Source organism: Pseudorasbora parva, chromosome 14 (assembly GCF_024679245.1).
Source record: "Pseudorasbora parva isolate DD20220531a chromosome 14, ASM2467924v1, whole genome shotgun sequence".
Taxonomy (NCBI): domain Eukaryota; kingdom Metazoa; phylum Chordata; class Actinopteri; order Cypriniformes; family Gobionidae; genus Pseudorasbora; species Pseudorasbora parva.
This window is the reverse complement of record NC_090185.1, coordinates 4,711,487-4,735,245: the sequence shown is the minus strand read 5'-3', so window position 1 is coordinate 4,735,245 and position 23,759 is coordinate 4,711,487. Positions and strand designations below refer to the sequence as shown.

At 41.0% G+C, this 23,759-nt stretch overlaps 1 protein-coding gene across 1 annotated transcript in view; it reads left to right on the top strand.

The window, feature by feature from the left end:
• Positions 1 to 55: 55 nt before the first annotated feature.
• The window catches only part of LOC137040806 (major histocompatibility complex class I-related gene protein-like), a 25,799-nt gene continuing 2,095 nt past the window's right edge, over positions 56 to 23,759 (top strand). Inside the window, exons 1-5 of the mRNA XM_067416575.1 lie at positions 56 to 101; positions 347 to 613; positions 729 to 1,007; positions 2,588 to 2,875; positions 17,902 to 18,362. Of these exons, the coding sequence (XP_067272676.1) occupies positions 56 to 101; positions 347 to 613; positions 729 to 1,007; positions 2,588 to 2,875; positions 17,902 to 18,362 (1,341 nt within the window). The remainder of the gene's footprint in view (positions 102 to 346; positions 614 to 728; positions 1,008 to 2,587; positions 2,876 to 17,901; positions 18,363 to 23,759) is intronic.

The window sequence follows — 23,759 nt, the reverse complement described above, 5'->3', positions numbered from 1 at the left end:
GCTCTTTTGCAACTACGCATGAAGTGTGGGTCAAATACACAGATTTTCATCTGAAATGAAGATCATCATTTTCTTCTTCTACATTCCCTTGGTTTACTCAGGTGAGATTCATTTTTATAGCGTCATTGAAATATGTTGTTTCTGCCAGTGAGGCCTTCGACTACTTCCGTGTGTTCAACACAAAATCAGGAGATGTTTTTGATAGAATGGATTCAAATATAAAATAATTAGTTAGTGTCTCAAATTCAATTAACATTTACATGAATGTGGTATTTTATTATGTGATTTGACACTGAGATTCTTAACCGTGTTTGAGTGCCTTTGTGTTTGTTCAATGTTTTTCCAGGGATTCACATCTTCAAGACCACATATACTGGAATAAGAGGCCAGACGGTTGCAGGAATCCCAGAGTTTTTTGCTGTATCTTTATTGGACGGACAACAGATTGATTATTATGACAGCAACACAATGAAGCTGATTCCCAAACAGGACTGGATTGAGGAGTTTGCATCTGAAGAACTGTGGACAGAAGACACTGAGATCAGATTAAAAGTACAGCAGATCTACAAAAACAATATTCCTGTTCTAATGAAGCGATTCAATCAGTCAAATGGTGAGTTAAAATGCTTTTTACTACTTTATTAATGTGAAAGTATTACTTTGTGCATTAAAACAAAGAGAGCAGATGTTGTATTTCTTTCTCTCCCCATACCCGCTTTTCTCCTCAGGTGTTCACACGTATCAGCGGAGGTATGGATGTGAGTGGGATGATGAGACTGAAGAATCAGGAGGGTTTGATCAGTACGGGTATGATGGAGAAGACTTCATCTCACTGGACCTGAAGGAGCTCAGATACATCACAACTGCACCACAGGGAACACCCACAGTGAAAAAGTGGAGCGATGACAGAGAACAGCTTGAGTTTCTAAAACAACACTACGATTATGAGTGTGTTTACTGGCTGAAAGCATTACTGAAGTTAAGGAAAGAGTATTCACAGATAAAAGGTACCTTGTGGCTCAGAAATTCACTTTGTTGAAGGAAAGTCATTGTTGTTTGTCTTTCTTTTTTCATAAATTGCTTCATAAAAAAATAATACAGGATATAAATACAGAAGTGGAATACTGTACATTGCTATTCAACTGAGGAGCCAAGACTACTGACTCAGGCCTCAGCGGAAGCACAGCACCTGGCGACGGGACGTACGTCTCCGTTCCCTCCTTCAGGGAACGAGGGTTACATACGTAACCAAGACGTTCCCTTTCAGTCGGTCACGTTCGGCATACGTCGGAACTGACAGACAATTTGGGATCCCTACCAACATGCCAGGGATGCAGGCCCTTCCAGCACCCTGCTAGAGCTCAGCGGACCACCCCTATGTTGGAGTGGCAGTCAGGGCTCCTGGCAGGGAAGGTCAGTCACTGCTGTTTCTCTGTAAGACCCACTCAGCGTGACTATTGGATAATGCTGGGAAAGTGTGCCTATCTCGAGAGATGAAACACTGCAGAGCCACATCCTTCAGTGGAAGGAGGGGTGGCAGATTACACATAAGACTAACCAGGAGGGTAGTGCAACATATGGCAGTCTCTGGGGTGGTTCCCCCCTGGTCCCAGAGAGGAAAGAACACCAACAGAGACAACAGGGCGAGCCCTGTCAAGGGAAAGACACAGGGATAGCCTAAGTAGGTTCAGTTAGGGAACCACTACATATGGAACCCAGCCTACAACACACGTTCCACAAGCATCCGGGTGTAGGCGGAGCTCAACAGGGTTTGCCATTTCATGAGAGAACATGATCCACCCACACACACAGTCCCAACATGCTTATGATGCAATAGAGGAGTGGGGGCCCGAGGAAACATACCCGGCGGGGAAGCCCCACTGTAATCCTCTGGTCACCAAGGCTTATTAAACAAAGTAGCCCTTTTCTGGTGCACCAGAAAAGGAACTAGATCAAGGAATAGGCAAAGGGACTCAACCCCATTTGAGGTTTCATAGTCTCGACTGCACATCTAGAGCGCTGAGTGATGCACTGGGTAGCCTTGACAACCCCTGCTGTCAACCTGCACTCAACAGCAAGCACCGTACTGGACGTTTCAAACCCTTATGAGAAATGTGAGACGAACAATGCGCTGACGTGACCATGTTCTCCCAAGAGAGCATGGACAACCCATGAAAGCAATCTCACATGTTTACAAGCCTGATTGCAAGCCTGCATGTGAGCACTCAAAGATCAGAAACGCCCAGCCAACCAAAACAGGAATAGTGTATGCTGCAGCGGCCACTCACTGACTCGCGCCGTCCCACCAGCACCCAGGTAAGAGAGCAATCCTCCTCTAGACTCGTCTAAACACTCTTCGTAGAAACAGCTTTACAGAAAATCGTTCGGCTCCGAAGTAAAAAGCAATGATGCGGCATTCCATTTCTGTATTTTTAATCTGAAAACACTAGAAGTAGATTGGTCTCTCAAAACAGATCCCAATTTGTCGGTCAGTTCCGACTTACGTTGAACGTGACCGACTGAAAGGGAACTCATTTTTATCTGAAGTATTAAATATTTTCCTCATGTTTCTCTTAATATTTTTTAGCTCCTGAAGTGTTTCTGTTGCAGAAGGATCCCTCCTTTCCAGTATCGTGTCTTGCCACAGGTTTCTACCCATCAGAAGTGTCTATCACCTGGTTCAGAAATGGACAGGAGCACTATGAGGATGTGGATCTTGGAGATACACTGCCAAATGAAGACGGGACCTTCCAGAGGAAACTTAGCCTCATCCTTCCAGAGGACTGGGAGAAGGATCAGTACTCTTGTGAGGTAGTGCACATGACAGGGATCATCCAAAAGATTCTGACTGACAATGAGATCAAGAGTAACAACAGTAAGTTGTAGTGTTTTTATGGTTATGCTCTTTTTTTATACTTGCTACAAAGTTTAACCTATTCTTACCTTATCTTTATCTTATCTCCACTCATATTATATACAGTTATCGTAAATATGGACATGGAGGCACACATCTGGTGCCATGCACCTAATAAGGATTTCTTACAAAATAACAAAACACACAAATAAATAAATGCAAATAGAGGTTATTGTTGTTAATTATTTTATATAAATGTATATACAAAATGGATAATAAATAAAATATTAAAACATTTATATTAATAACGTCTTATTGTTTAAAGTCATCAATCAATTATGCAAGAACTTTTTTTTATGTAGCCATACCAGCAATATAATAGGCCTATAAAATGTCTTGCAGGGCAGTCTGATAAATATTCAGCAATTAAAAAGAGATAATATAAAGATAATGTGTTACTATTTTATTAAATAAAGCTAATACATGTATTCATCAAGAGCAGTAAGTTGTACTCATGTTTTCTTGACTGTATACAGTCCCTGACAAAAGTCTTGTCGCGTATCTATTTTCTAGAAATACCAGATATTAACCTGACTTTTAATTAATTAATTGGTGTTAGAAATAGCTCATATGAAAAGCTAAAACTCTCCCAAGTGATGTTTAATGCACTGAAATAAATAATGTTCACAGAAAAAAATATTTATCATTTAATCAAGACGGAAAGGTCAAATTTTGGCAAGACAAAAGTTTTGTCGCCTATACAGAAATTGAACAAATTTACAGTAAATACAAAAATATGTCAGCAAATTAAGTTGTGGTGCTGTGAGATCCAAATTTAATATCTTGTATGACTTCCATGAGCTTGAAGGACTGCATCCATGCGTTTTGGCAAGGATTCATACAATTTATTGATGAAGTCATCAGGAATAGCTAAGAAAGCAGTCTTGCATGCCTCCCAGAGTTCATCAATATTCTTTTGTTTCGTCTTCCATGCGCCCTCTTTCATCCTACCCCACATATGCTCAATGATGTTCATGTCTGGTGACTGGGCTGGCCAATCCTGGAGCATCTTGATCTTCTTCGCCTTGAGGAACTTTGATGTGGAGATGGAAGTATGCGATGGAGCACCGTCCTGCTGCAGAATTTGGCCTCTTTTATGGTTGGGAATAAGAGGTAGCTAAGATTTCTTGGTATTTTAGACTATTGATGTTGCCTTCCACTCTGCAGATCTCTCGCACACACCGATACTGGATGTAACCCCAGACCATGATTTTTCCGCCACCAAACTTCACTGTTTTCTGGGTGAATCTCGGATCCATTCTGGCTCCAGTAGGTCTCCTGCAATATTTGCAGCGACTGTGGTGTAATTCAACAGAAGATTCATCTGAAAAATCCACCTTCTGCCACTTTTCCAGCGTCCATCCTTTTAGCAGGCTGTGGGCCTTGGCAAATGCCACACGGTTTTTCAATTGTCTTTTGTTTAGTGCTGGCTTCTGGGCACTGATTCGACCATGGAGGCCATTTCGAGACAGAATCCGACAAACTGTTGTGGTTGACACAGGGACTTCAGGTGACCAGGTCTCGTGGAGCTCTGCTGCAGTGGAAAATGGGCTGGCCTTGGATTTTTGAGCCAACAAACGGTCCTCTCGAGCAGTTGTCTTGCGGGGTCTGCCTGACCTGGGCTTGTCAAAAACGTCTCCAGTCTCTTCAAATCTTTTTTTTATCCTCTGTACTTGACGCTGAGACACACTGAAGGTGTCTGCCACATCAGCAATGGATCTGGTCTTCAGCCTCTTGATAATCAAAACTTTAGTCTCAGGGTGAATCTTAGGCATATTTGCAGAGGTCTAGTTGCAGTTGATGTGAAGGTCTAGCGTACTGGGGTTCTTTTTATACACACTTGAGACCTAATTGATCCATTATTAGTCACAGGTGAAGCTCATATGACAAGGTGACAAAACTTATGTCTTTGCAAAAATTGACTCAATGGGCTTTACCAAGCTGTGAATATTAGAATACTTTTTGAAAGTTTAGTTTTTCACTGAAACATTATCACAAAAGCTGGTGGGATTAAAATGAGCCATTTCTTGTAAAAAACATCTTGATTAGAAATATATTTCAGCGGCACTTTAGGTCAATTTGTACACAAGCGACAAGACTTTTGTCAGGGACTGTAGTTATCTTAAAACATTTCACATCAGCTGTCGACAGGTCTGTGATCCTTGCAAGCATATACATTTTTCTGCATATTATAGAAACCAACAAACTACAATAGACACAATAGCCCAATAGACTTTAGCACATAATCGTGGACCAGTATACATGTAATGAGGTGTACCGGCAGGGGAGCATAGGCGGCAGCTCAACTGTGCACTAGCTGAGGTGGTATTTGCTGAGGTGGTATTTGGGTCCTTTCTCTGTTATAATCAAAAACTATTGGTCTGAACAATTTTTAGGAAGAGGAGGGCGGGGAGATTTTTAGAAAAAGTTCTAACTAAATTGCACATTTTTTTGTGGTTTTCATTGAACTATCAGGCACACAAAGGTATATACTATAAGGATTCATAATATTAGGAGAGTATATATATAGCAGATCTACTGGATTTACAGGGCCCCCTGGGCAGTTTCAAATTAATTTGGTTTTCATCACAATGAACGTCTCGGTTAAGTAAGTATGTAGCCCTCATTTGCTGAAGGAGGGAATGGAGACGTACAGCAGAATTGACCAATCTACTTCGAGTGTTATTAATCGAGCCAGTGAATTCATGCATTCTACACTCCTCCCCGCAGGGCAGTATAAAGAAGTACATGTGTCGAGGGGACGTACATCTCCGTTTCCTCCTCCAGGGAACGAGGGTTACATACATAATCAAGACATTCCCTTTCAGTCGGTCGACGTACGTCAGAACTGACCGACGAATTGTGAATACTACCAACACGCCACAGACGTTGGGCCTTCCAGCGCTATGCTTGAGCTCCCTGGACTCTGCTGGAGTGGAAAGTCAGGGCCCCAAGCAGAGAAGGATTTTGTCACTGCTATTTTTGCAAGACCCACTCAATGTGACTATTGGATAACACTGGTGCCGTCTTGGGGAGGGAACGCTGTGGAAGCCGCATCCTTCTAAGGAAGGAGAGGTGACAGTTACACATATGGACTAGCCAAGCAGGGTAGTGCAACATATGGCAGTCTTTGGGTTGGGTCCAACCTAGATTCCATCAGAGACAATAGAGGGAAAGACGCAAGTATGGTAGCTGTACCATGAAGGAATACACATATGGGGTTGCCGTAGGGACCACTACATATTGATACCCGTCCTAACACAGGTTCCACATTCATACGGGTGTAGGCTTGGTGTCAGACGCCCGCAATGTCTGACTGCAGAGGGTGATGGAGGACTAGGGTTCGCCATTTATGGGAACACTACTGGAGAATAATAGACGATGATCCGGCCAGAGGTGGGAGTAGCGTTTCAAGCCGACACAGAACAGCTACTTCGTGTTAATCGGCCACTGGGGGTGAATATACGGAAAGAAACTGGCTCTACATGGAGCCTATAAAATCTAGTGAACGTGTTAGGTGTCGCCTAGCCTGCAGCTCTACATGTCTGCCAGCGAGGCGCCTTGAGCCAGCGGCCAGGAGGAAACCGCACTCTTAGTTGAGCGTGCCTGCACCCCGAACGGGCAAGGCACGTCTTGGGATTGGTAAGCCAAGACGATATCCAGTGGGCTAACCTTTCCCCTCTGCTGGCCTCCGTAACAGTTGGGATGGGACAGTAAACATACAATTTCTCAAGAGCTATTTTTGAAGGGAACACACATTTTACAGAAAAAAAATCCTACTTGTATTAAGGATATGTTTACCACAAAGAACATATTATACTTGCCGTTTTGATGCACTGAAAAATTATCTGATGTCCGTTTTTCTTTTCTCTGTCATTTTATCTGACCAACAACACAAAGCGATACTACAGTCCCTGACAAGTCTTGTCGCGTATCTATTTTCTAGAAATACCTGATATTAACCTGACTTTTAATTAATTAATTGTTGTTAGAAATAGCTCATATGAAAAGCTAAAACCCTCCCAAATGATGTTTAATGCACTGAAATAAATAATGTTCACAGAAAAAAATATTTATCATTTAATCAAGACGGAAAGGTCAAATTTTGGCAAGACAAAAGTTTTGTCGCCTATACAGAAATTGAACAAATTTACAGCAAATACTAATAATAATATGTCAGCAAATTAAGTTGTGGTGCTGTGAGATCCAAATTTAATATCTTGTATGACTTCCATGAGCTTGAAGGACTGCATCCATGCGGTTTGGCAAGGATTCATACAATTTATTGATGAAGTCATCAGGAATAGCTAAGAAAGCAGTCTTGCATGCCTCCCAGAGTTCATCAGTATTCTTTGGTTTCGTCTTCCAAGCGCCCTCTTTCATCCTACCCCACATATGCTCAATGATGTTCATGTCTGGTGACTGGGCTGGCCAATCCTGGAGCATCTTGATCTTCTTCGCCTTGAGGAACTTTGATGTGGAGATGGAAGTATGCGATGGAGCACCGTCCTGCTGCAGAATTTGGCCTCTTTTATGGTTGGGAATATAAGAGGTAGCTAAGATTTCTTGGTATTTTAGACTATTGATGTTGCCTTCCACCCTGCAGGTCTCTCGCACACCCCCATACTTGATGTAACCCCAGACCATGATTTTTCCGCCACCAAACTTCACTGTTTTCTGGGTGAATCTCAGATCCATTCGGGCACCAGTAGGTCTCCTGCAATATTTGCGGCGACTGTGGTGTAATTCAACAGAAGATTCATCTGAAAAATCCACCTTCTGCCACTTTTCCAGCGTCCATCCTTTTAGCAGGCTGTGGGCCTTGGCAAATGCCACACGGTTTTTCAATTGTCTTTTGTTTAGTGCTGGCTTCTGGGCACTGATTCGACCATGGAGGCCATTTCGAGACAGAATCCGACAAACTGTTGTGGTTGACACAGGGACTTCAGGTGACCAGGTCTCGTGGAGCTCTGCTGCAGTGGAAAATGGGCTGGCCTTAGATTTTCGAGCCAACAAACGGTCCTCTCGAGCAGTTGTCTTGCGGGGTCTGCCTGACCTGGGCTTGTCAAAAACGTCTCCAGTCTCTTCAAATCTTTTTTTAATCCTCTGTACTTGACGCTGAGACACACTGAAGGTGTCTGCCACATCAGCAATGGATCTGGTCTTCAGCCTCTTGATAATCAAAACTTTAGTCTCTGGGTGAATCTTAGGCATGTTTGCAGAGGTCTAGTTGCAGTTGATGTGAAGGTCTAGTGTACTGGGGTTCTTTTTATACACACTTGAGACCTTATTGATCCATTATTAGTCACAGTTGAAGCTCATATGACAAGGTGACAAAACTTATGTCTTTGCAAAAATTGACTCAATGGGCTTTACCGAGCTGTGAATATTAGAATACTTTTTGAAAGTTTAGTTTTTCACTGAAACATTATCACAAAAGCTGGTGGGATTAAAATGAGCCATTTCTTGTAAAAAAAACCTTGATTAAAAATATATTTCAGCGGCACTTTAGGTCAATTTGTACACAAGCGACAATACTTTTGTCAGGGACTGTAGTTTAAATATAAGGTTCACCACGCAGTCATAATATAATTATCAAATTATCTTGCTTCCTACATTTACATTTACATTTATGCATTTAGCAGACGCTTTTATCCAAAGCGACTTACAACTCAGGAGAACAGGAAGCGATCCGTCAAGAAGAGGCAACGAAACACAAAAAGTGCCCTAAATACCAAGATTTGTACACTGCTCAGAGTAGCAAAGACCAGAAAAGGAAAGAAGAAAGGAGAAATAGAGGGGGAATTTTTTTTCTCCATATAGTATTTTATACTATATTCAGATATATTAGATATTCAGCCATAGCAAGTCATCTGATCTGCCACTTATCATATTGAGCAAATCGATCTGATAAGGCAGGTGTGCGCATATACATTTGGTTTAGAATTAACTCCAATTCAGGGATGACAGTTGCTGTGGGTTCATTAGCCTATATTCTTAATGAAAAACACAAGAAGACAACAGTACAATGACAAATTTACTTAAACAGGCACTTTTACATTTTGCTTTGAAACCAACAGGCTTGTGCAAAATTCAGAATTGGCCTCCATTCAATTCATGAATTTGAATTTGAATTTGAATCGAATTGACTCTGCCCCACATGAAGTTGAATTTGAATGACAGAAAGTGGAATTAAATTAATGACAATTCAAAGAAATTTCACAGAGTCACATGTCCGTGTACTTTTACATCCATTCGGTTTTCGATATAATATCAAGTTGAAAAATTAGAAAATGGCTCATTCATTCATTTTTCGTTTTTTCAAAAAAATTTAAAACAAGAATTCGGCTTGACTTTAAATGTTTAGTTTCAGGGATAGAATATGGATAAAAAAAGCTTGAATATTCGATTTCCACGTGTTGACTTTCAAGAAACGCCACTTTCCGCTGATTGGTCAACCAAAGATCAACCCGTGCCACTTTTAGTGTTTCCATAGTTTCGTACAGAATAACGAATTCTGCTTCCGCTGCTGGACAGATTATTAAAGTGTTTAATAAACTCTCTCTCATCATACAACCGGAATAATGCTTTGACACAGTTCGCGCTGCAGGGACTAGAAAGGGGTTTCTTCTCTATAGGCATGATAGGCTACGACAACTAACGTGCTAGAGAAATATTAACTGCGACAGTGGCTCAGTGGTTCATGTAGGTGGTGGTTCAATCCCCGGTTCCACTTGACCAAGTGTCGAAGTGTCCATGAGCAAGACACCTAACCCCAGCTGCTCCCGACGAGCTGGATGGCGCCTTGCATGGCTGACATCGCCGTCGGTGTATGAATGGGTGAATGTGAGGCAAAATGTAAAGCGCTTTGGATAAAAGCGCTATATAAATGCAGTCCATTTACCATATTAACTGATTACTTCAGAAATATTAATGCTGGTTACCTCGCATCTGCACCCACATTACCCATCAGCTTAATTCTTTGACATACCACTTTTTTTTATTGAGTTTAACTATCAAAATCTGTGTGGCAAAAGCTGCGTGACCAATTGGACAGCACGCATGGTCCTTGAGGTGCACAGTGAATCAAAACCACTTTGAGGCAAGGGATGTATGAATCAAAATGTTTCTAAACTTAAAACACTTTTTTTTTTGCCCCGTTTGCTTTTGTATTCTTTTACTACTTACACCGTTATAAGGATATATAATTATATTATTTACAATACTCGCATGGTTTTAAGGGCATGCAATTTAAGCCCCTGGTTCCGACTTCGAATGTGACCGACTGAAAGGGAACTATGACAGGTTGTTCTTATGTATGTAATCAACACCAGATTTGAATGTGTTTTGAATGCGTGGCTTTAGAAGATTCTTGCACGTTTAAGTAATTTTTTGTTTTTTTGTTAAGGATAATAAACCTGGACCTAACTAATTAATATCGTATTGCTAGTATTGCTTATTATTTAATCAGTTTGTTGTTTCAGCCATATAGCAGTTTCTGTATATTATTGTATTTTTTAACAAGTGTTTCTTTATTTTATTTTTAAGGAACTGCAAAACTATACATCATTGTACTTGTGTGTGTGATGGAAATATTCATAATCCTGGTTGCTTTTACAGTCTGTATTATTCTTAAAGTAAGTATGCTTTTTTTCTGCTCTTATTTCTCCTTCAAGTGGTTTCATCATCTGTAGGATAATAGGAATGTCCTCAGCAATCACACAAGCATTCAAACGTTAGGATTTACACAGACATTTTAAAGGGTAGGTTCACCCAAAAAATTTAACTCTGTCATTAATTGTTTATTAATTGCAACAACATTTTATAGCCTGTATCAGACACTTACTGTTGATATAAGCCAATGGTAAGCCTGCATTCAGATGTAGCTCTGATATGACTAGGAAGCGCTGCATTGTTTACACTATGTCAACAGCGTAAGAGTCTGACACAGGCTAGAAGAAATAGTTGAATAAAGTCTTATTTTGTTTGTTTTTGCGCACAAAAAGTGTTCTGAATGCTTCATTAAGTTAAAGTTGAACCACTGGAGTCTGACAGACTATTTTAATGATATCTTTACTACCTTTCTGGGCCTTGAAAGTGCTAATTAAGTTAGTGTCTATGTTCGGTCAGAAAGTTCTCGGATTTCATCAGAAATACCGTCAGTTGTGTTCCGAAGATAAACAAAGGTCTTATGGGTTTGGAACGACATAAGGATGAGCTATTAATGACAGAATATACATTTTTGGGTGAACTAACCCTTTAATGTGTTGATAGAAATTCCAGTGAGGTGGAATTAAACAGGGCTAATGCTTCACTAATATTGAAAATCACTATTATTTTTATATCAATATACATTATGCACAGCCTAGTCTTCTACAGCCATCACTACCATTTACCTGTGATAAACTTTAGAAAGCTAATGTGAACTGACATTTTGCCTATTGATAATTAATTTTTCAGTAACTGCATTGTGTAATTGCAAAAATCTGTGATTTAGAATTAGTCACATGTTGTTTCAGTGCACATATAAATTGTGTAATAAAAATGTATATTTACGACATATTTTTGCAGCAACGAAAGAGCGGGCATAAGCCGATATCCCGTAAAAGTGATAGCAGCTTTTACAGCGACAAAAGTCTTTGAAGAGATTCTCCAATCATCTGAACTTTCTCCAGATTTCAGTCTGGTCGATCTTCAGGATGTGGGAGATCAGATGATTTTGATGAGTGTTGAATAATATTCAGGAGTATTAACATCATTAAATTGTTTCCCAAACAAGATGCAACATGACCAAACAAACAAAGAAAAAGAAGACTTTCTAGCATATTTGTGGTGTTAAGTCTATAAAAACACTGATGTATTAATGCAGATGCAAATCAGCTTAAGGACATTCAGAGTCTGGATATGAAACTACTGTTAATATGGTAAATGTGTGACCTTTTACCTCTCACAATTGTACAGACTTTAAATGAAAAGTACTTTTTTGTTTGTTTATTTATTTCCAAATTTTAAGTTCACTGTTTACTCAATAGTTTGGCAGCTTTTCTGAGTTTCAAATGGAAAAAAATTTAAATAAATACTGAAACATTTAAAAACATGTGCAGTTCTCCTTTTATTCAACGAAACTTGTCCATAAGCATAGTAAATATAGTAAAAGTATTTAAAGTATGTGTAAAAAACTTGAAATCGTGACATTTTAACCTCAAATTTAGGCTAGAGAGGAGGGCTAGAGAGGAGCAATTAATTGAATGATAGACAACTACTCTGTAAGTGTTTGTAACTTTTCTCATTTGATTGTTTGTTCATTTGTTGTTGGATAAGTGTGTCTGTGTAGTGCAGTGGTGTGTATTATTAGTTTTGGTGTATTGTCACGGTGTGTGTGGGAGTTAGCATTTGTTGAGTTAGCATTTGTTTGGTCATTGCCACGTTGGGAGTGAGCGTTTGTTGGGGCGTTCCCAGCTGCTTTCAATAACGATACTCAGGTGAGTATAAATAGCGTGATAGTCTGCGGCAGTGTGAAGCCCTCCTTGTGTGAAGCCCTCCTCTTGTGAAGACCGACGAGTGTAAAGACTTCAACTCTTCCCAGCGCAACTCCGCCCGAGCAAGGACCCCGGCAAGGCACTTGAGTATCCTCTTCCTTTTCATTATTTGTGTTCGGCTCTAATTCCTATCTGGCCTTTTCTTTGATCTGTATTCACCATGTGCTTTCAAATCTCAACTATAACTACTAGCACTCGTAAATCACTCTCTGTACGCACGAGACGCCGCAATCCTAATAATTTGCGCTATATCCTAACATCCTCTGCTACTTTACTCTCTATTCCAATTGGTCTCTGGAATTGCCAGTCGGCTGTAAACAAAGCAGACTTTATTTCATCTATTGGGACTCATTCTCAGCTCAGCCTCATGGCCCTAACTGAGACCTGGATGAAACCAGAGGACACTGCCCCTCCTGCAGCCCTCTCAGCCAATTTAACTTTTTCACACACTCCTCGGCCTATTGGGAGGGGTGGGGGTACTGGTTTGCTTATCTCAAATCATTGGAAATTTGATCCATTACCGTCTCTACCGGCCAATTCATTTGAATCGCACTCAATCACTATTACTCACCCTGTTAAAATCCATGTGGTAGTGGTCTATCGTCCTCCAGGTCACCTCGGTAACTTTGTGGAGGAGTTGGATGTGTTACTTTCTAGCTTCCCTGAGGATGGCACTCCACTGATTCTGCTTGGTGACTTCAACATCCATCTTGATAAACACCTAGCAGCAGACTTCAGCACTTCATTTGACTTCATTTGACCTTGAGTTAGTATCTACTACGGCTACTCACAGATCAGGTAACCAATTAGACCTTGTCTACACACGCAATTGCTCCACGGACAACACTTTAGTTACTCCATTACACACCTCAGACCACTTTCTCATCACTCTTAACCTCATACTGACTCCTGATACAACACGTACTCCTACACAGATTACCTTTCGGCGTAATCTACGCTCACTCTCTCCCTCTCGCCTATCCACTATGGTTTCATCTTCACTCCCTCCACCTGCTCAGATCTCAGCACTGGACACTAACAGTGCTACTGACACTCTTTGCTCCACTCTAACATCCTCCTTAGACAGTTTTTACCCCCTTTAATCCAGACCAGCCCGCCCCACCCCATCTGCCCCCTGGCTGTCTGATGTTCTCCGTGAACATCGCTCTGGACTCAGGGCGGCAGAGAGGAAATGGCGGAAATCTAAAAACTATACTGACCTTACCTTGTATCAGTGTCTTCTCTCTTCTTTCTCTACAAATGTCTCCACTGCTAAAACAACATACTACCACAACAAAATCAACAATTGCTCTGACTCTCGTAAACTCTTTAAAATATTCTCCTCTCTCCTTTGTCCTCCTCCTCCCCCTCCTTCATCAACTCTTACAGCTGATGACTTTGCATCATTTTTCACAAACAAAACAGCTCTCATTAGCAAACAGTTCTCCTCATCACAAACTGACACGCACATCTCAACAACTAACACGAACACGCTTCCATCCTTCTCTCCACTCTCCGAGGCAGATATTTCTAAACTCATCCTTTCCAATCACCCTACTACCTGTCCACTTGATCCTATTCCCACTCACCTCCTTCAGGCCATTTCTTCTTCAATCACTCCTGCACTCACTCACACATTGTCAACACTTCTCTTCACACGGGCACCTTTCCCACAGCATTTAAGAAGGCTAGGGTAACCCCACTGCTTAAGAAACCCTCTCTGAATCCAGCACTTTTAGAAAACTACCGACCGGTATCCCTTCTGCTTTTCATTGCAAAGACCCTTGAGCGAGTTGTGTTCAATCAACTCTCTATGTTTCTTGAACGGGACAACCTCCTAGACAACAACCAATCCGGCTTCAAAAGTGGCCATTCGACTGAGACTGCCTTGCTCTCTGTAACTGAGGCACTGAGACTGGCAAAAGCAGCTTCCAAATCCTCAGTGCTCATTCTGCTGGATCTGTCTGCTGCTTTTGACACAGTTAACCACCAGATCCTCCTGTCAACACTTAAGAGGACGGGGATCTCAGGAACTGCTCTCCAGTGGTTCAGGTCTTACCTCTCTGGTAGGTCCTACAGAGTGTCATGGAGAGGTGAAGTGTCTAAGTCACATCATCTAGCTACTGGGGTTCCCCAGGGCTCAGTCCTTGGACCACTTCTCTTCTCCATCTACATGTCATCATTAGGTTCTGTCATTCAGAAACACGGCTTCTCCTATCACTGCTATGCTGATGACACTCAACTCTACTTCTCATTTAAACCAGATGATCCTACAGTCAGTGTTCGTATCGCTGCCTGTCTGACAGACACTTCTGACTGGATGAAAGAGCATCATCTTAAACTCAATCTTGCAAAGACAGAATTACTTGTTTTCTCAACCAACCCAGCACTTCATCAAAATTTCTCCATTCAGCTTGGTTCATCGACCATAACTCCATCAAGGACAGCAAGAAACCTTGGAGTTGTGATTGATGACCAGTTAAACTTCACTGACCACATTACTGCAACAGCCCGGTCCTGCAGATTTGCTTTATACAACATTAGAAAGATTAGACCCTTCCTATCAGAACAGGCTGCACAGCGCCTGGTTCAAGCTCTTGTTCTCTCCAGACTGGACTATTGTAATGCTCTTCTGGCTGGGCTTCCAGCATGCACTATCAAACCCTTGCAGCTGATCCAGAATGCAGCGGCGAGAGTGGTCTTTAATGAGCCGAAGAGAGCGCATGTTACGCCTCTCTTCATAATACTGCACTGGTTGCCAATGGCTGCTCGCATCAAATTCAAGGCACTAGTTTTCGCCTACAAAACAACCACTGGTTCTGCACCAATATACCTAAAGTCACTTGTTCAGACTTACACACCCTCCAGAAGCTTGCATTCTGCGAGTGAGCGCCACCTCGTGGTTCCATCCCAAAGAGGCATGAAATCGCTCTCACGGACATTTTCCTGGATGGTTCCCACCTGGTGGAATGACCTGCCGATCTCAATTCGTGCTGCCGTGTCTGTAGCCATTTTTAAAAAACATCTTAAGACACATCTTTTCCAATTGCACTTGACCAATACAGAATAGCACTTACTGATCACCACAGCAACGACCAAAAAGCGCACACTCCTGGATCATATCTACGTCTCTCATCCGGATTTGTGCCTTCAGGCGGGTATGTTACATAGTTATCATAGCTATCAAAATCCAGTGTTCTGTATTTTGCGTACGTGAGTTTTTGTTGTAGATGGCTATTGCTGCGCGTTTAGCTAGAATGCCATACAAAACCAACCCATTGGGCCACTGAATCTGCATTAATGACAACAGCTGGGGCAACAGCCTTAGTCCTAATGGGTTGTTATCATGGCTATCAAAATCCAGTGTTTTGTATTTTGCGTACGTGAGTTTTTGTTATAGATGGCTATAAAAAAAGAAATTATAATAATAAAAAAAATGGTGTACTGTGCTAATTCATTGAGATTTCTTCCAGCTCTTACAGGTTCTTGGCCTTGTTTGTTTCGTTGCTTCTATTGCTCTCCCCTTTTTTGTAAGTCGCTTTGGATAAAAGCGTCTGCAAAATTATTAAATGTGTATATAACATTTTGTGTTTATATATTATGACTAATAATTGTTATTATGATTATTATTACTGCTTAAAATGTTTTTACAAATAATAAATATTACCATTACAATAACATCTACAATAGAATTACACAGAAATATAAAATATTAGTGAGGTAAGTAAAGATTAATTGCACTTTACACATAAAACACACTGCATTCAAATATAGGCCGAAATATTTCAGGTTGTTGACATTATGATACTTATATATAAGTATTTGCATCATATTTAGTGTAAGTTTGATCTGAGGCATTAAGAGAACTGAATATCTTAAAGTAATGTAGATAGCACTTTATAACTTTGTCAGCAGTATTAAAGGGATAGGTCACCCCAAAATTAAAATGTTGTCATGATTTACTCATCCTCATGTTGAAGATATTTTAAAGAGTGATATCAATGCTCGTGGCGGCCTCACAAATGTTTCGCAATGAAACAGGAAGTTGTTGTTACTCAGGCATACGATGTCCGATCTGCCCCAAACTTGATGTTTGATTAAGAGTCCTGTCCTGAAGACATCTACATGGTTTGTTATGGAAATGATTTCCATAGCAATGATTTTTGCTATGGAAGTAGATTTGCACTTCCTGCTTCGCTACTGTTCGGACGCTCTTGCTTACTGCTCCGCGCTTTGCTCTATCGCTTCTATATTTTATCTCATAATTTTAACTTCAGCAAATCAACACAGTGCTCTAACAACAAAGCTTGACTTCAACAATTAAACTTGAAACTCTGTTGACTGGATTACTACAAAAAAGGGGAATATTTCATCCGACCAGCCTCTCGCTGCCATCAGCTTACATTCCGGAAGGGAAAACACAGCTGCCTACTATCGAAAGGATAAGAAAATGCCTCCTCTAGCTAAGGAATCTTCTTGCTGCACAAACTGCCACAGACTTTTACAAAGGATTGCAGTTCTTGAAACAAAGTTATTTGCGAAACCGCCAAACCGGACGAATCACACAGCAGAGCTTAGTCATGAACGCCCTCTGCACACAGCCAATGAGTCCCATAAACTTAGTGCTACTCAACAGATAGAGAAACAAGAAACTGATCAACACACTAATCAATGGCACAAACAGAGGGCAAGACCCAAACGCACTCGAGACATCAGATTGTTGTCAAGCTTCATATATTGCTGCCGTTGCATGCTCTACCCCAGACACAAGGATTGCAAACACTAGTTTCCGACCACCATCGATACATCTCGAAAACAGATTTGAAGTATTAATGAATGTGGGTGATGAATCCCCAAACGTGATGACTATGATCGAACACAGATTGCATCAGCCCACAGCTAACACTAATGCTAACAGGCGCTCAAGGTCGAGCAGACAGCGTCGCTCAGCTCAGAGAGCAGCCGAACCAAGGACTCTGATAGTGGGTGACTCTACAGTCAGAAACATTCGCAGCAGAGATACAACTACATGCTGCCTTCCACAAGCAACCATTTCTGATGTAAACAGGGAAATTGAGGACATTCTGATGAAACATAAGACTGCAAATCAACTAATCATTCATGTGGGGAAGAACGATATTCAGAGAGAGCAGTCAGGACTCATGAATTCGGACTTCAATAAACTTTTTGAAACACTTAGAAAACTGAAAGTTCAGCCGTTCATCAGTGGACCACTGCCAGAAAGAGGAACAAATAGATTCTCAAGGTTGCTTGGGCTTAATACATGGCTGCAAAAAACCTGTAACATGAATGGAGTGAACTTCATTGATAACTTCAATCTCTTCTGGAGTCAGAGACAACTGTTTACATCAAATGGCCACCACCCAAACAAACTTGGTGCAAGAGTGCTAAAGGACAATATTTATTTTTCCCTTCATCATCCTTCAGCTGTGTGTTTTAACCCACTCAACCTGATACAGAGTATGGATGACCACAGGACTTCATTTCAGCTCCTGAATGGACATTCGGTTGACACATCCCACAAGGACAATGAGAACTCCACACAGCCACAACAATTGCTCATGGACACACTCCCAGCTGAGCCCTGCCCACAGAGCTCACCACAGACTGACTGTGAAGGATTAGATCTGCTCCAAGTTTCAGCACCCAAAGATTACTTTCTTGAAAATGGACAGCAAAGCCAGGACAACATACTTCAGCCCCTGTCACCGGACATGTCATTCCTCTCTCCAGCATCCCCGCATCTGGGCTTCTCAGAGAAAATGGAGGAACTGATTTTTGTTGGAACTAGACTATCACACTCGATTGCTGCGAGCCCCCAGAAATCAACCAAAAAGCGTCGAGCCCCACAACCACCAAAGCCTGTGGGCCCAGCTCCCCCTCCTCCTGTGAGATTTCTTCGGTCACAACGCCAGGGCCCACACCCTCCGCCATCTGTTGTAGGTGAACCAAAAACAACTGATTCCAGCTCTCAGTGGTGTGTTTTGGGTCCCCGCTATGATAACAGTAACTTTATCAAATGTTTACAAAACAAGTGGGAACCCAGTGTGCCTGCCTCTTTCTCTATCTCTGTTCTGTTACGTGAAAGAAAGTCTAAGGCCTTGTCAGGCCATTTAACAAACCAATATAATCTGCTGCCTGTCACTTGTCAAACTAAGACTAATGTGGGTGAAAAAATTAATACTGTTAAGTTAGCACTTTTAAACATCTGTTCACTTAAGAACAAATCATTTCTAGTCAGCGACTTAATAACCACAAACAACCTTGATTTTTTGCTTCTAAATGAAACGTGGTTAGAAGAAAACTGTAGTGCAACAGTCCTAAATGAAGCAGCCCCTCCTAACTTTACTTTTATGAGTGTCTGCAGAGCAGTTAGGAGAGGTGGGGGTGTTGCTGCTCTTTTCAAAGATGACTTTCAATGTAAGCAAGTGTCATTTGGTGAATATTTGTCTCTAGAATATCTGGGTATTGTGTTAAAAGGTGCTTCACGCATCCTGCTTATCATTGTTTACAGGCCTCCAAAGTACTCTCCAGCCTTTATTGAGGAATTTACAGAACTGTTATCAATAATTTCCTCAGAGTTTGACTGTTTTGCTATTGCTGGGGATTTTAACATTCACATAGACAATATTGAATCCAGTACAACAAAAGAGCTCTTGACTGTTCTTAACACTTTTGATTTGACACAGCATGTAAATGGACCCACACACAATCGTGGACACACCCTAGATTTACTTATCAGTAAGGGTCTAAACATTTCATCGATTGTTATTAAGGATGTGGCACTGTGATCATTTCTGTATTTTCTTTGACATATCAATCTCTCCTGCCATTGAAGCTAGATCTGTGTCTGTCAAAAAGAGATGCTTAAATCAAAACACTAATGTGCTGTTTATGAAGGCTTTATCTCTAACACCAAGCATATCTGCAGAATCTGTTGATTTTCTCCTTGACTCCTTTAACTCAAAAGTTAAGAGTGTAATGGATGATATTGCTCCTCTGAAAGTCAGGAAAAAGATTGGCAAACAAAAGGCACCATGGAGAAACTAAACAGCAGTTCAAATAATGAAAAGACAATGCAGAAAATCTGAACGAAAGTGGCGGAAGACAAAACTTGTAGTCCATTATAACATCTATAAAGACAGCCTTCATGCTTTCAATGTTGAACTAGGCAAAGCTAGACAGACCTTCTTCTCAAATATTATAAACAAACACATAAACAACACGTGCACTCTTTTTGCTACTGTAGACAGACTAACAAACCCCCCGAGTCACATTCCAAGAGAAATGTTCTCAGATAGCAAATGCAGCGAGTTTGCTTCCTTCTTCTCAGAGAAAATCAAAAATATCAGAAAGGCAATCAGCACATCCTTGAGTTGCTCTGGGGTCAGACAGATCAGACCAAAACCTCCGAAAATTACTATGTCTGATTTCAAAACAATTGACGGTAACATTTTAGAAGACACTGTACAGCATCTTAAAACATCAACCTGCGCCCTTGACGCACTCCCCACTTGTTTTTTCAAAAGTGTGTTTAACTGTTTGGAACCAGATCTCCTAGAAGTGGTGAACTTCTCACTTCTCTATGGGACTTTTCCAACCGCCCTTAAAACTGCAATAGTTAAGCCTCTTCTGAAAAAGAGAAATCTGGATAACTCCATACTGAGCAATTACAGAGCAATCTCAAATCTCCCCTTCATAGGCGGAGATTTTCAAATCATTGAAAAAGTTGTTTTCAATCAACTAAACAAATTCTTAAACTCAAACGGATTCTTTGACAATTGTCAATCTGGTTTCCGACCGCATCACAGCACAGAGACAGCGCTCATAAAGATTATAAATGATATTCGCTTAAAGGGTCATGAAACCCCAAAACACTTTTTTTTTTTAGATGTAAACAGATATGTATAGGCTGCACATCATTGAAAACACTAAGGGTAGTCATTAATGGTATTCATATGTGAAAATAGTTATTTTTGCATTTTTCAGAGCGATTTTTGTCTTCCGGTTTGAAAAGCTTAGTCAGAGCAACGTCACAAATGCTGACGTCGGCGTGGCCTTTTCGGCCCAAGTATGGGCTGCTGGGCACATGTTAACGTCGACCGCTTCGAGCAATTCTCGATGTATATTCATGACATAAAGCTCATTCAGTCCAATCCCTGCGCTGTAGTATGCATACAAGATAATTTGGTTAATATGCATGAGACAGTCACTTCTGTCAGGCTCGTCTTCCATCATTATTGTAGAGATATGGTGGGGAAGTTTTGGAAGCAGCGTGCAGAAAAGTCACAGAGGAAAGCTAGGCGTTGTGCTGATACGAAATAAAGTAAAGGGCGCCGATCGAGCTGTTACCGGCGCCGTCTGTGGAAGCCTTTGCTACAAAGGCTCGGTAAAGTAACATTCACCTGAGGAATCGCACGCTGAACCTGCAAGCGTTGACTATCTATGTCAGGAGTGCAAAATAACCAATCTGTAATCTGTAGGCTAATGAACAAAAGCCACGTCCTCTCCGTTTTATTTGTGGTCACAGCCATGCACTAAACGGCATGTGTTCGGGCTCTTAGTGAAACAGTGTGCATATTTGGACAAATATAGATTTAGCTGCCGAGTGATAGACAGCGCGGATCATCACGGCAACCCAGCGTGCGTCGCTCTGTGCTTCAGATGCGCGGTCGAGACTAGCCTCAAACCCCTTCGCTTTTACCCCGATCTAGAATCACATCGCATGTTGAGTGGTTCACGTTCTCTTATCACGTCGGCGCGTTGTTCATCTTGCCAAACAGCGAGCATATTTGGACAAATATAGTTTTATCACGTTTGCAAAATATTTCGTCATGCAAAATAACATTTATTTTCATTTCTCACTGAATTATGCTGGTTTGAACTTTGAAGAGCTGAATGATTTGCGATCTCTGCTGCATGCCACTCATAGCTCTCTCATTCGCTGTACTCATCCCTCATTTAATCTCACTGTGGTAGCCTACACTATGCCAACGTGAACCAAGAACATGTCTCAGAACCGCTGTAACTACTGCTGTTGGTATCGCTTATCTTAATGCACACAATGATACTCCCTTATTTATGCAAACCATTCCCTCTTTCCACACAATACCATCCCACCTTTTCACAGTCGACCACTCCCCTTTTAACAAGCCTTTTCAAATCGAAGGTGTGAAAAAACACCGCTGCAGCAGGGGGGTTTCATGACCCTTTAAATACTGATACAGGCAAAACATCAATTCTGGTTCTACTCGACCTCAGTGCTGCATTCGACACTGTTGACCACAACATACTTCTTGACAGGCTGGAAAACTGGGTCAGGCTTTCTGGGATGGTCCTCAGATGGTTCAGGTCATACTTAGAAGGGAGAGGTTATTATGTGAGTATAGGTGACCATAAGTCTGAGTGGACGTCCATGACATGCGGAATCCCACAAGGGTCCATTCTAGCACCACTCCTGTTTAACCTGTATATGCTGCCACTGAGCCAAATAATGAAAAAGAACAATATTGCTTACCACAGCTATGCTGACGACACCCAGATCTACTTAGCACTATCATCTAATGACTACAGCCCCATTGACTCGCTGTGCAAATGCATTAAGGAAGTTAACAACTGGATGTGCCAAAACTATCTTCAGTTAAACAAAGACAAAACTGAAATCACTACATTTGGAAACAAAGATGAAATTCTCAAGGTGAACGCATATCTTGAGGCTAACGGCCTGATAACAAAAAATCAAGTCAGGAATCTTGGAGTGATTTTGGAGTCAGAGTTTCAGTAGTCAGGTCAAAGCAATAACTAAATCAGCATACTATCATCTGAAAAATATTGCAAGAATTAGATGCTTTGTTTCCAGGCAAGACTTAGAGAAACTCGTTCATGCTTTCATCACCAGTAGGGTGGACTATTGTAATCGCCTTCTCACCGGCCTTCCCAAAAAGACCATTAGACAGCTGCAGCTCATACAGAACGCTGAGCAGAACCAGAAAATATGACCATATCACACCAGTCCTCGGGTCTTTACACTGGTAAAGTACGATACACTTTGAATTGCAATTGTGTATGAAATGTGCTTTATAAATAAACTTGCCTTGCCTTGCCTAATGCCACTTTAAAACATTTTAGTGGCTCAAGTTTTGTGATATCAACTTCAATGATTTACTCATCCTCATGTTGAAGATATTTTAAAGAGTGATAATAACCAGACAGTTGACAGACCCAAATGACTATCATAGCACAAACAAAAAATACAATGGAAGTCAATAGCTACTGTCAACTGTCTGGTTACCAACATTCTTTAAAATATCTTCTTTGAATACAGAAAAAGAACAATAAGAGAGTATGTTTTATTCTGTTTTATTGGTTTATACTCCATGCCTTGCTTATGTGACACTTACCTATCAGTATCAGTGGACGCTGGGAGGGTCAGGGTGCGCTCAGCATCTGCTGCAGTGGCAGATATCTGTAGAAAAGAAAAATGGTGGCCTATGTAGTGGAATGAAAATGCGTATACAGTCACAACAGGCATGAAGTAAATACTAAACAAGTGGAATAGTACTAAGCAAAACTCACATCAGTACGGAGTATCAGTCCCTCTATGTGCGACACTTGATGGCTGAAAACATGGAAAAATGTATTATGCACTCAGGGATACCACACTTTGCATTCAGCAAAACATTATGAGCATTGCTGAGCCTGCGGGTCTTACCACATATGTTGCACGTTATCATTTTTATTCTACAATCCACAGACCTACACAACAGAATAATCTTACCATTTTAACACAGACAATCTTTAAGCTATAATCTCTACGAATGGTTGGCCTGTATGACTAAAAAACACTAGAAAGGTCTAAGCCTAATGAGTTATTTGAAGAAAAAGAAAAGATAAAAAAAAATATATATATATATTATATATATATAATAAAAAAACGATGTAGGTGTGTTTGTTTCTTCAGGAGAACACAAATTAAGATTTTTAACTGGGCCGTTGCTCGTATAATGCGTGTCAATGGGGTGCATTTCTATGAGAGTAAAAAACACACAGACATACGAATCCATATTAAACCCTGTGGCTCGTGACACGAAACGATCGCTTTCAGCCAGAAACTGATGTAGGCAAATGTCTCTGGTGTAGCGATACGTCTGAGAGATCACTTCTGGTGCTTGAATAAACTAAACCAGATCATGTACAGACCTCACTCACCAGAAGTGATCGCACGCTCGTATTAGAGGTAAAAAATTATATAAATACTAGGGGTGTAACGATTAGTTTTTACAACG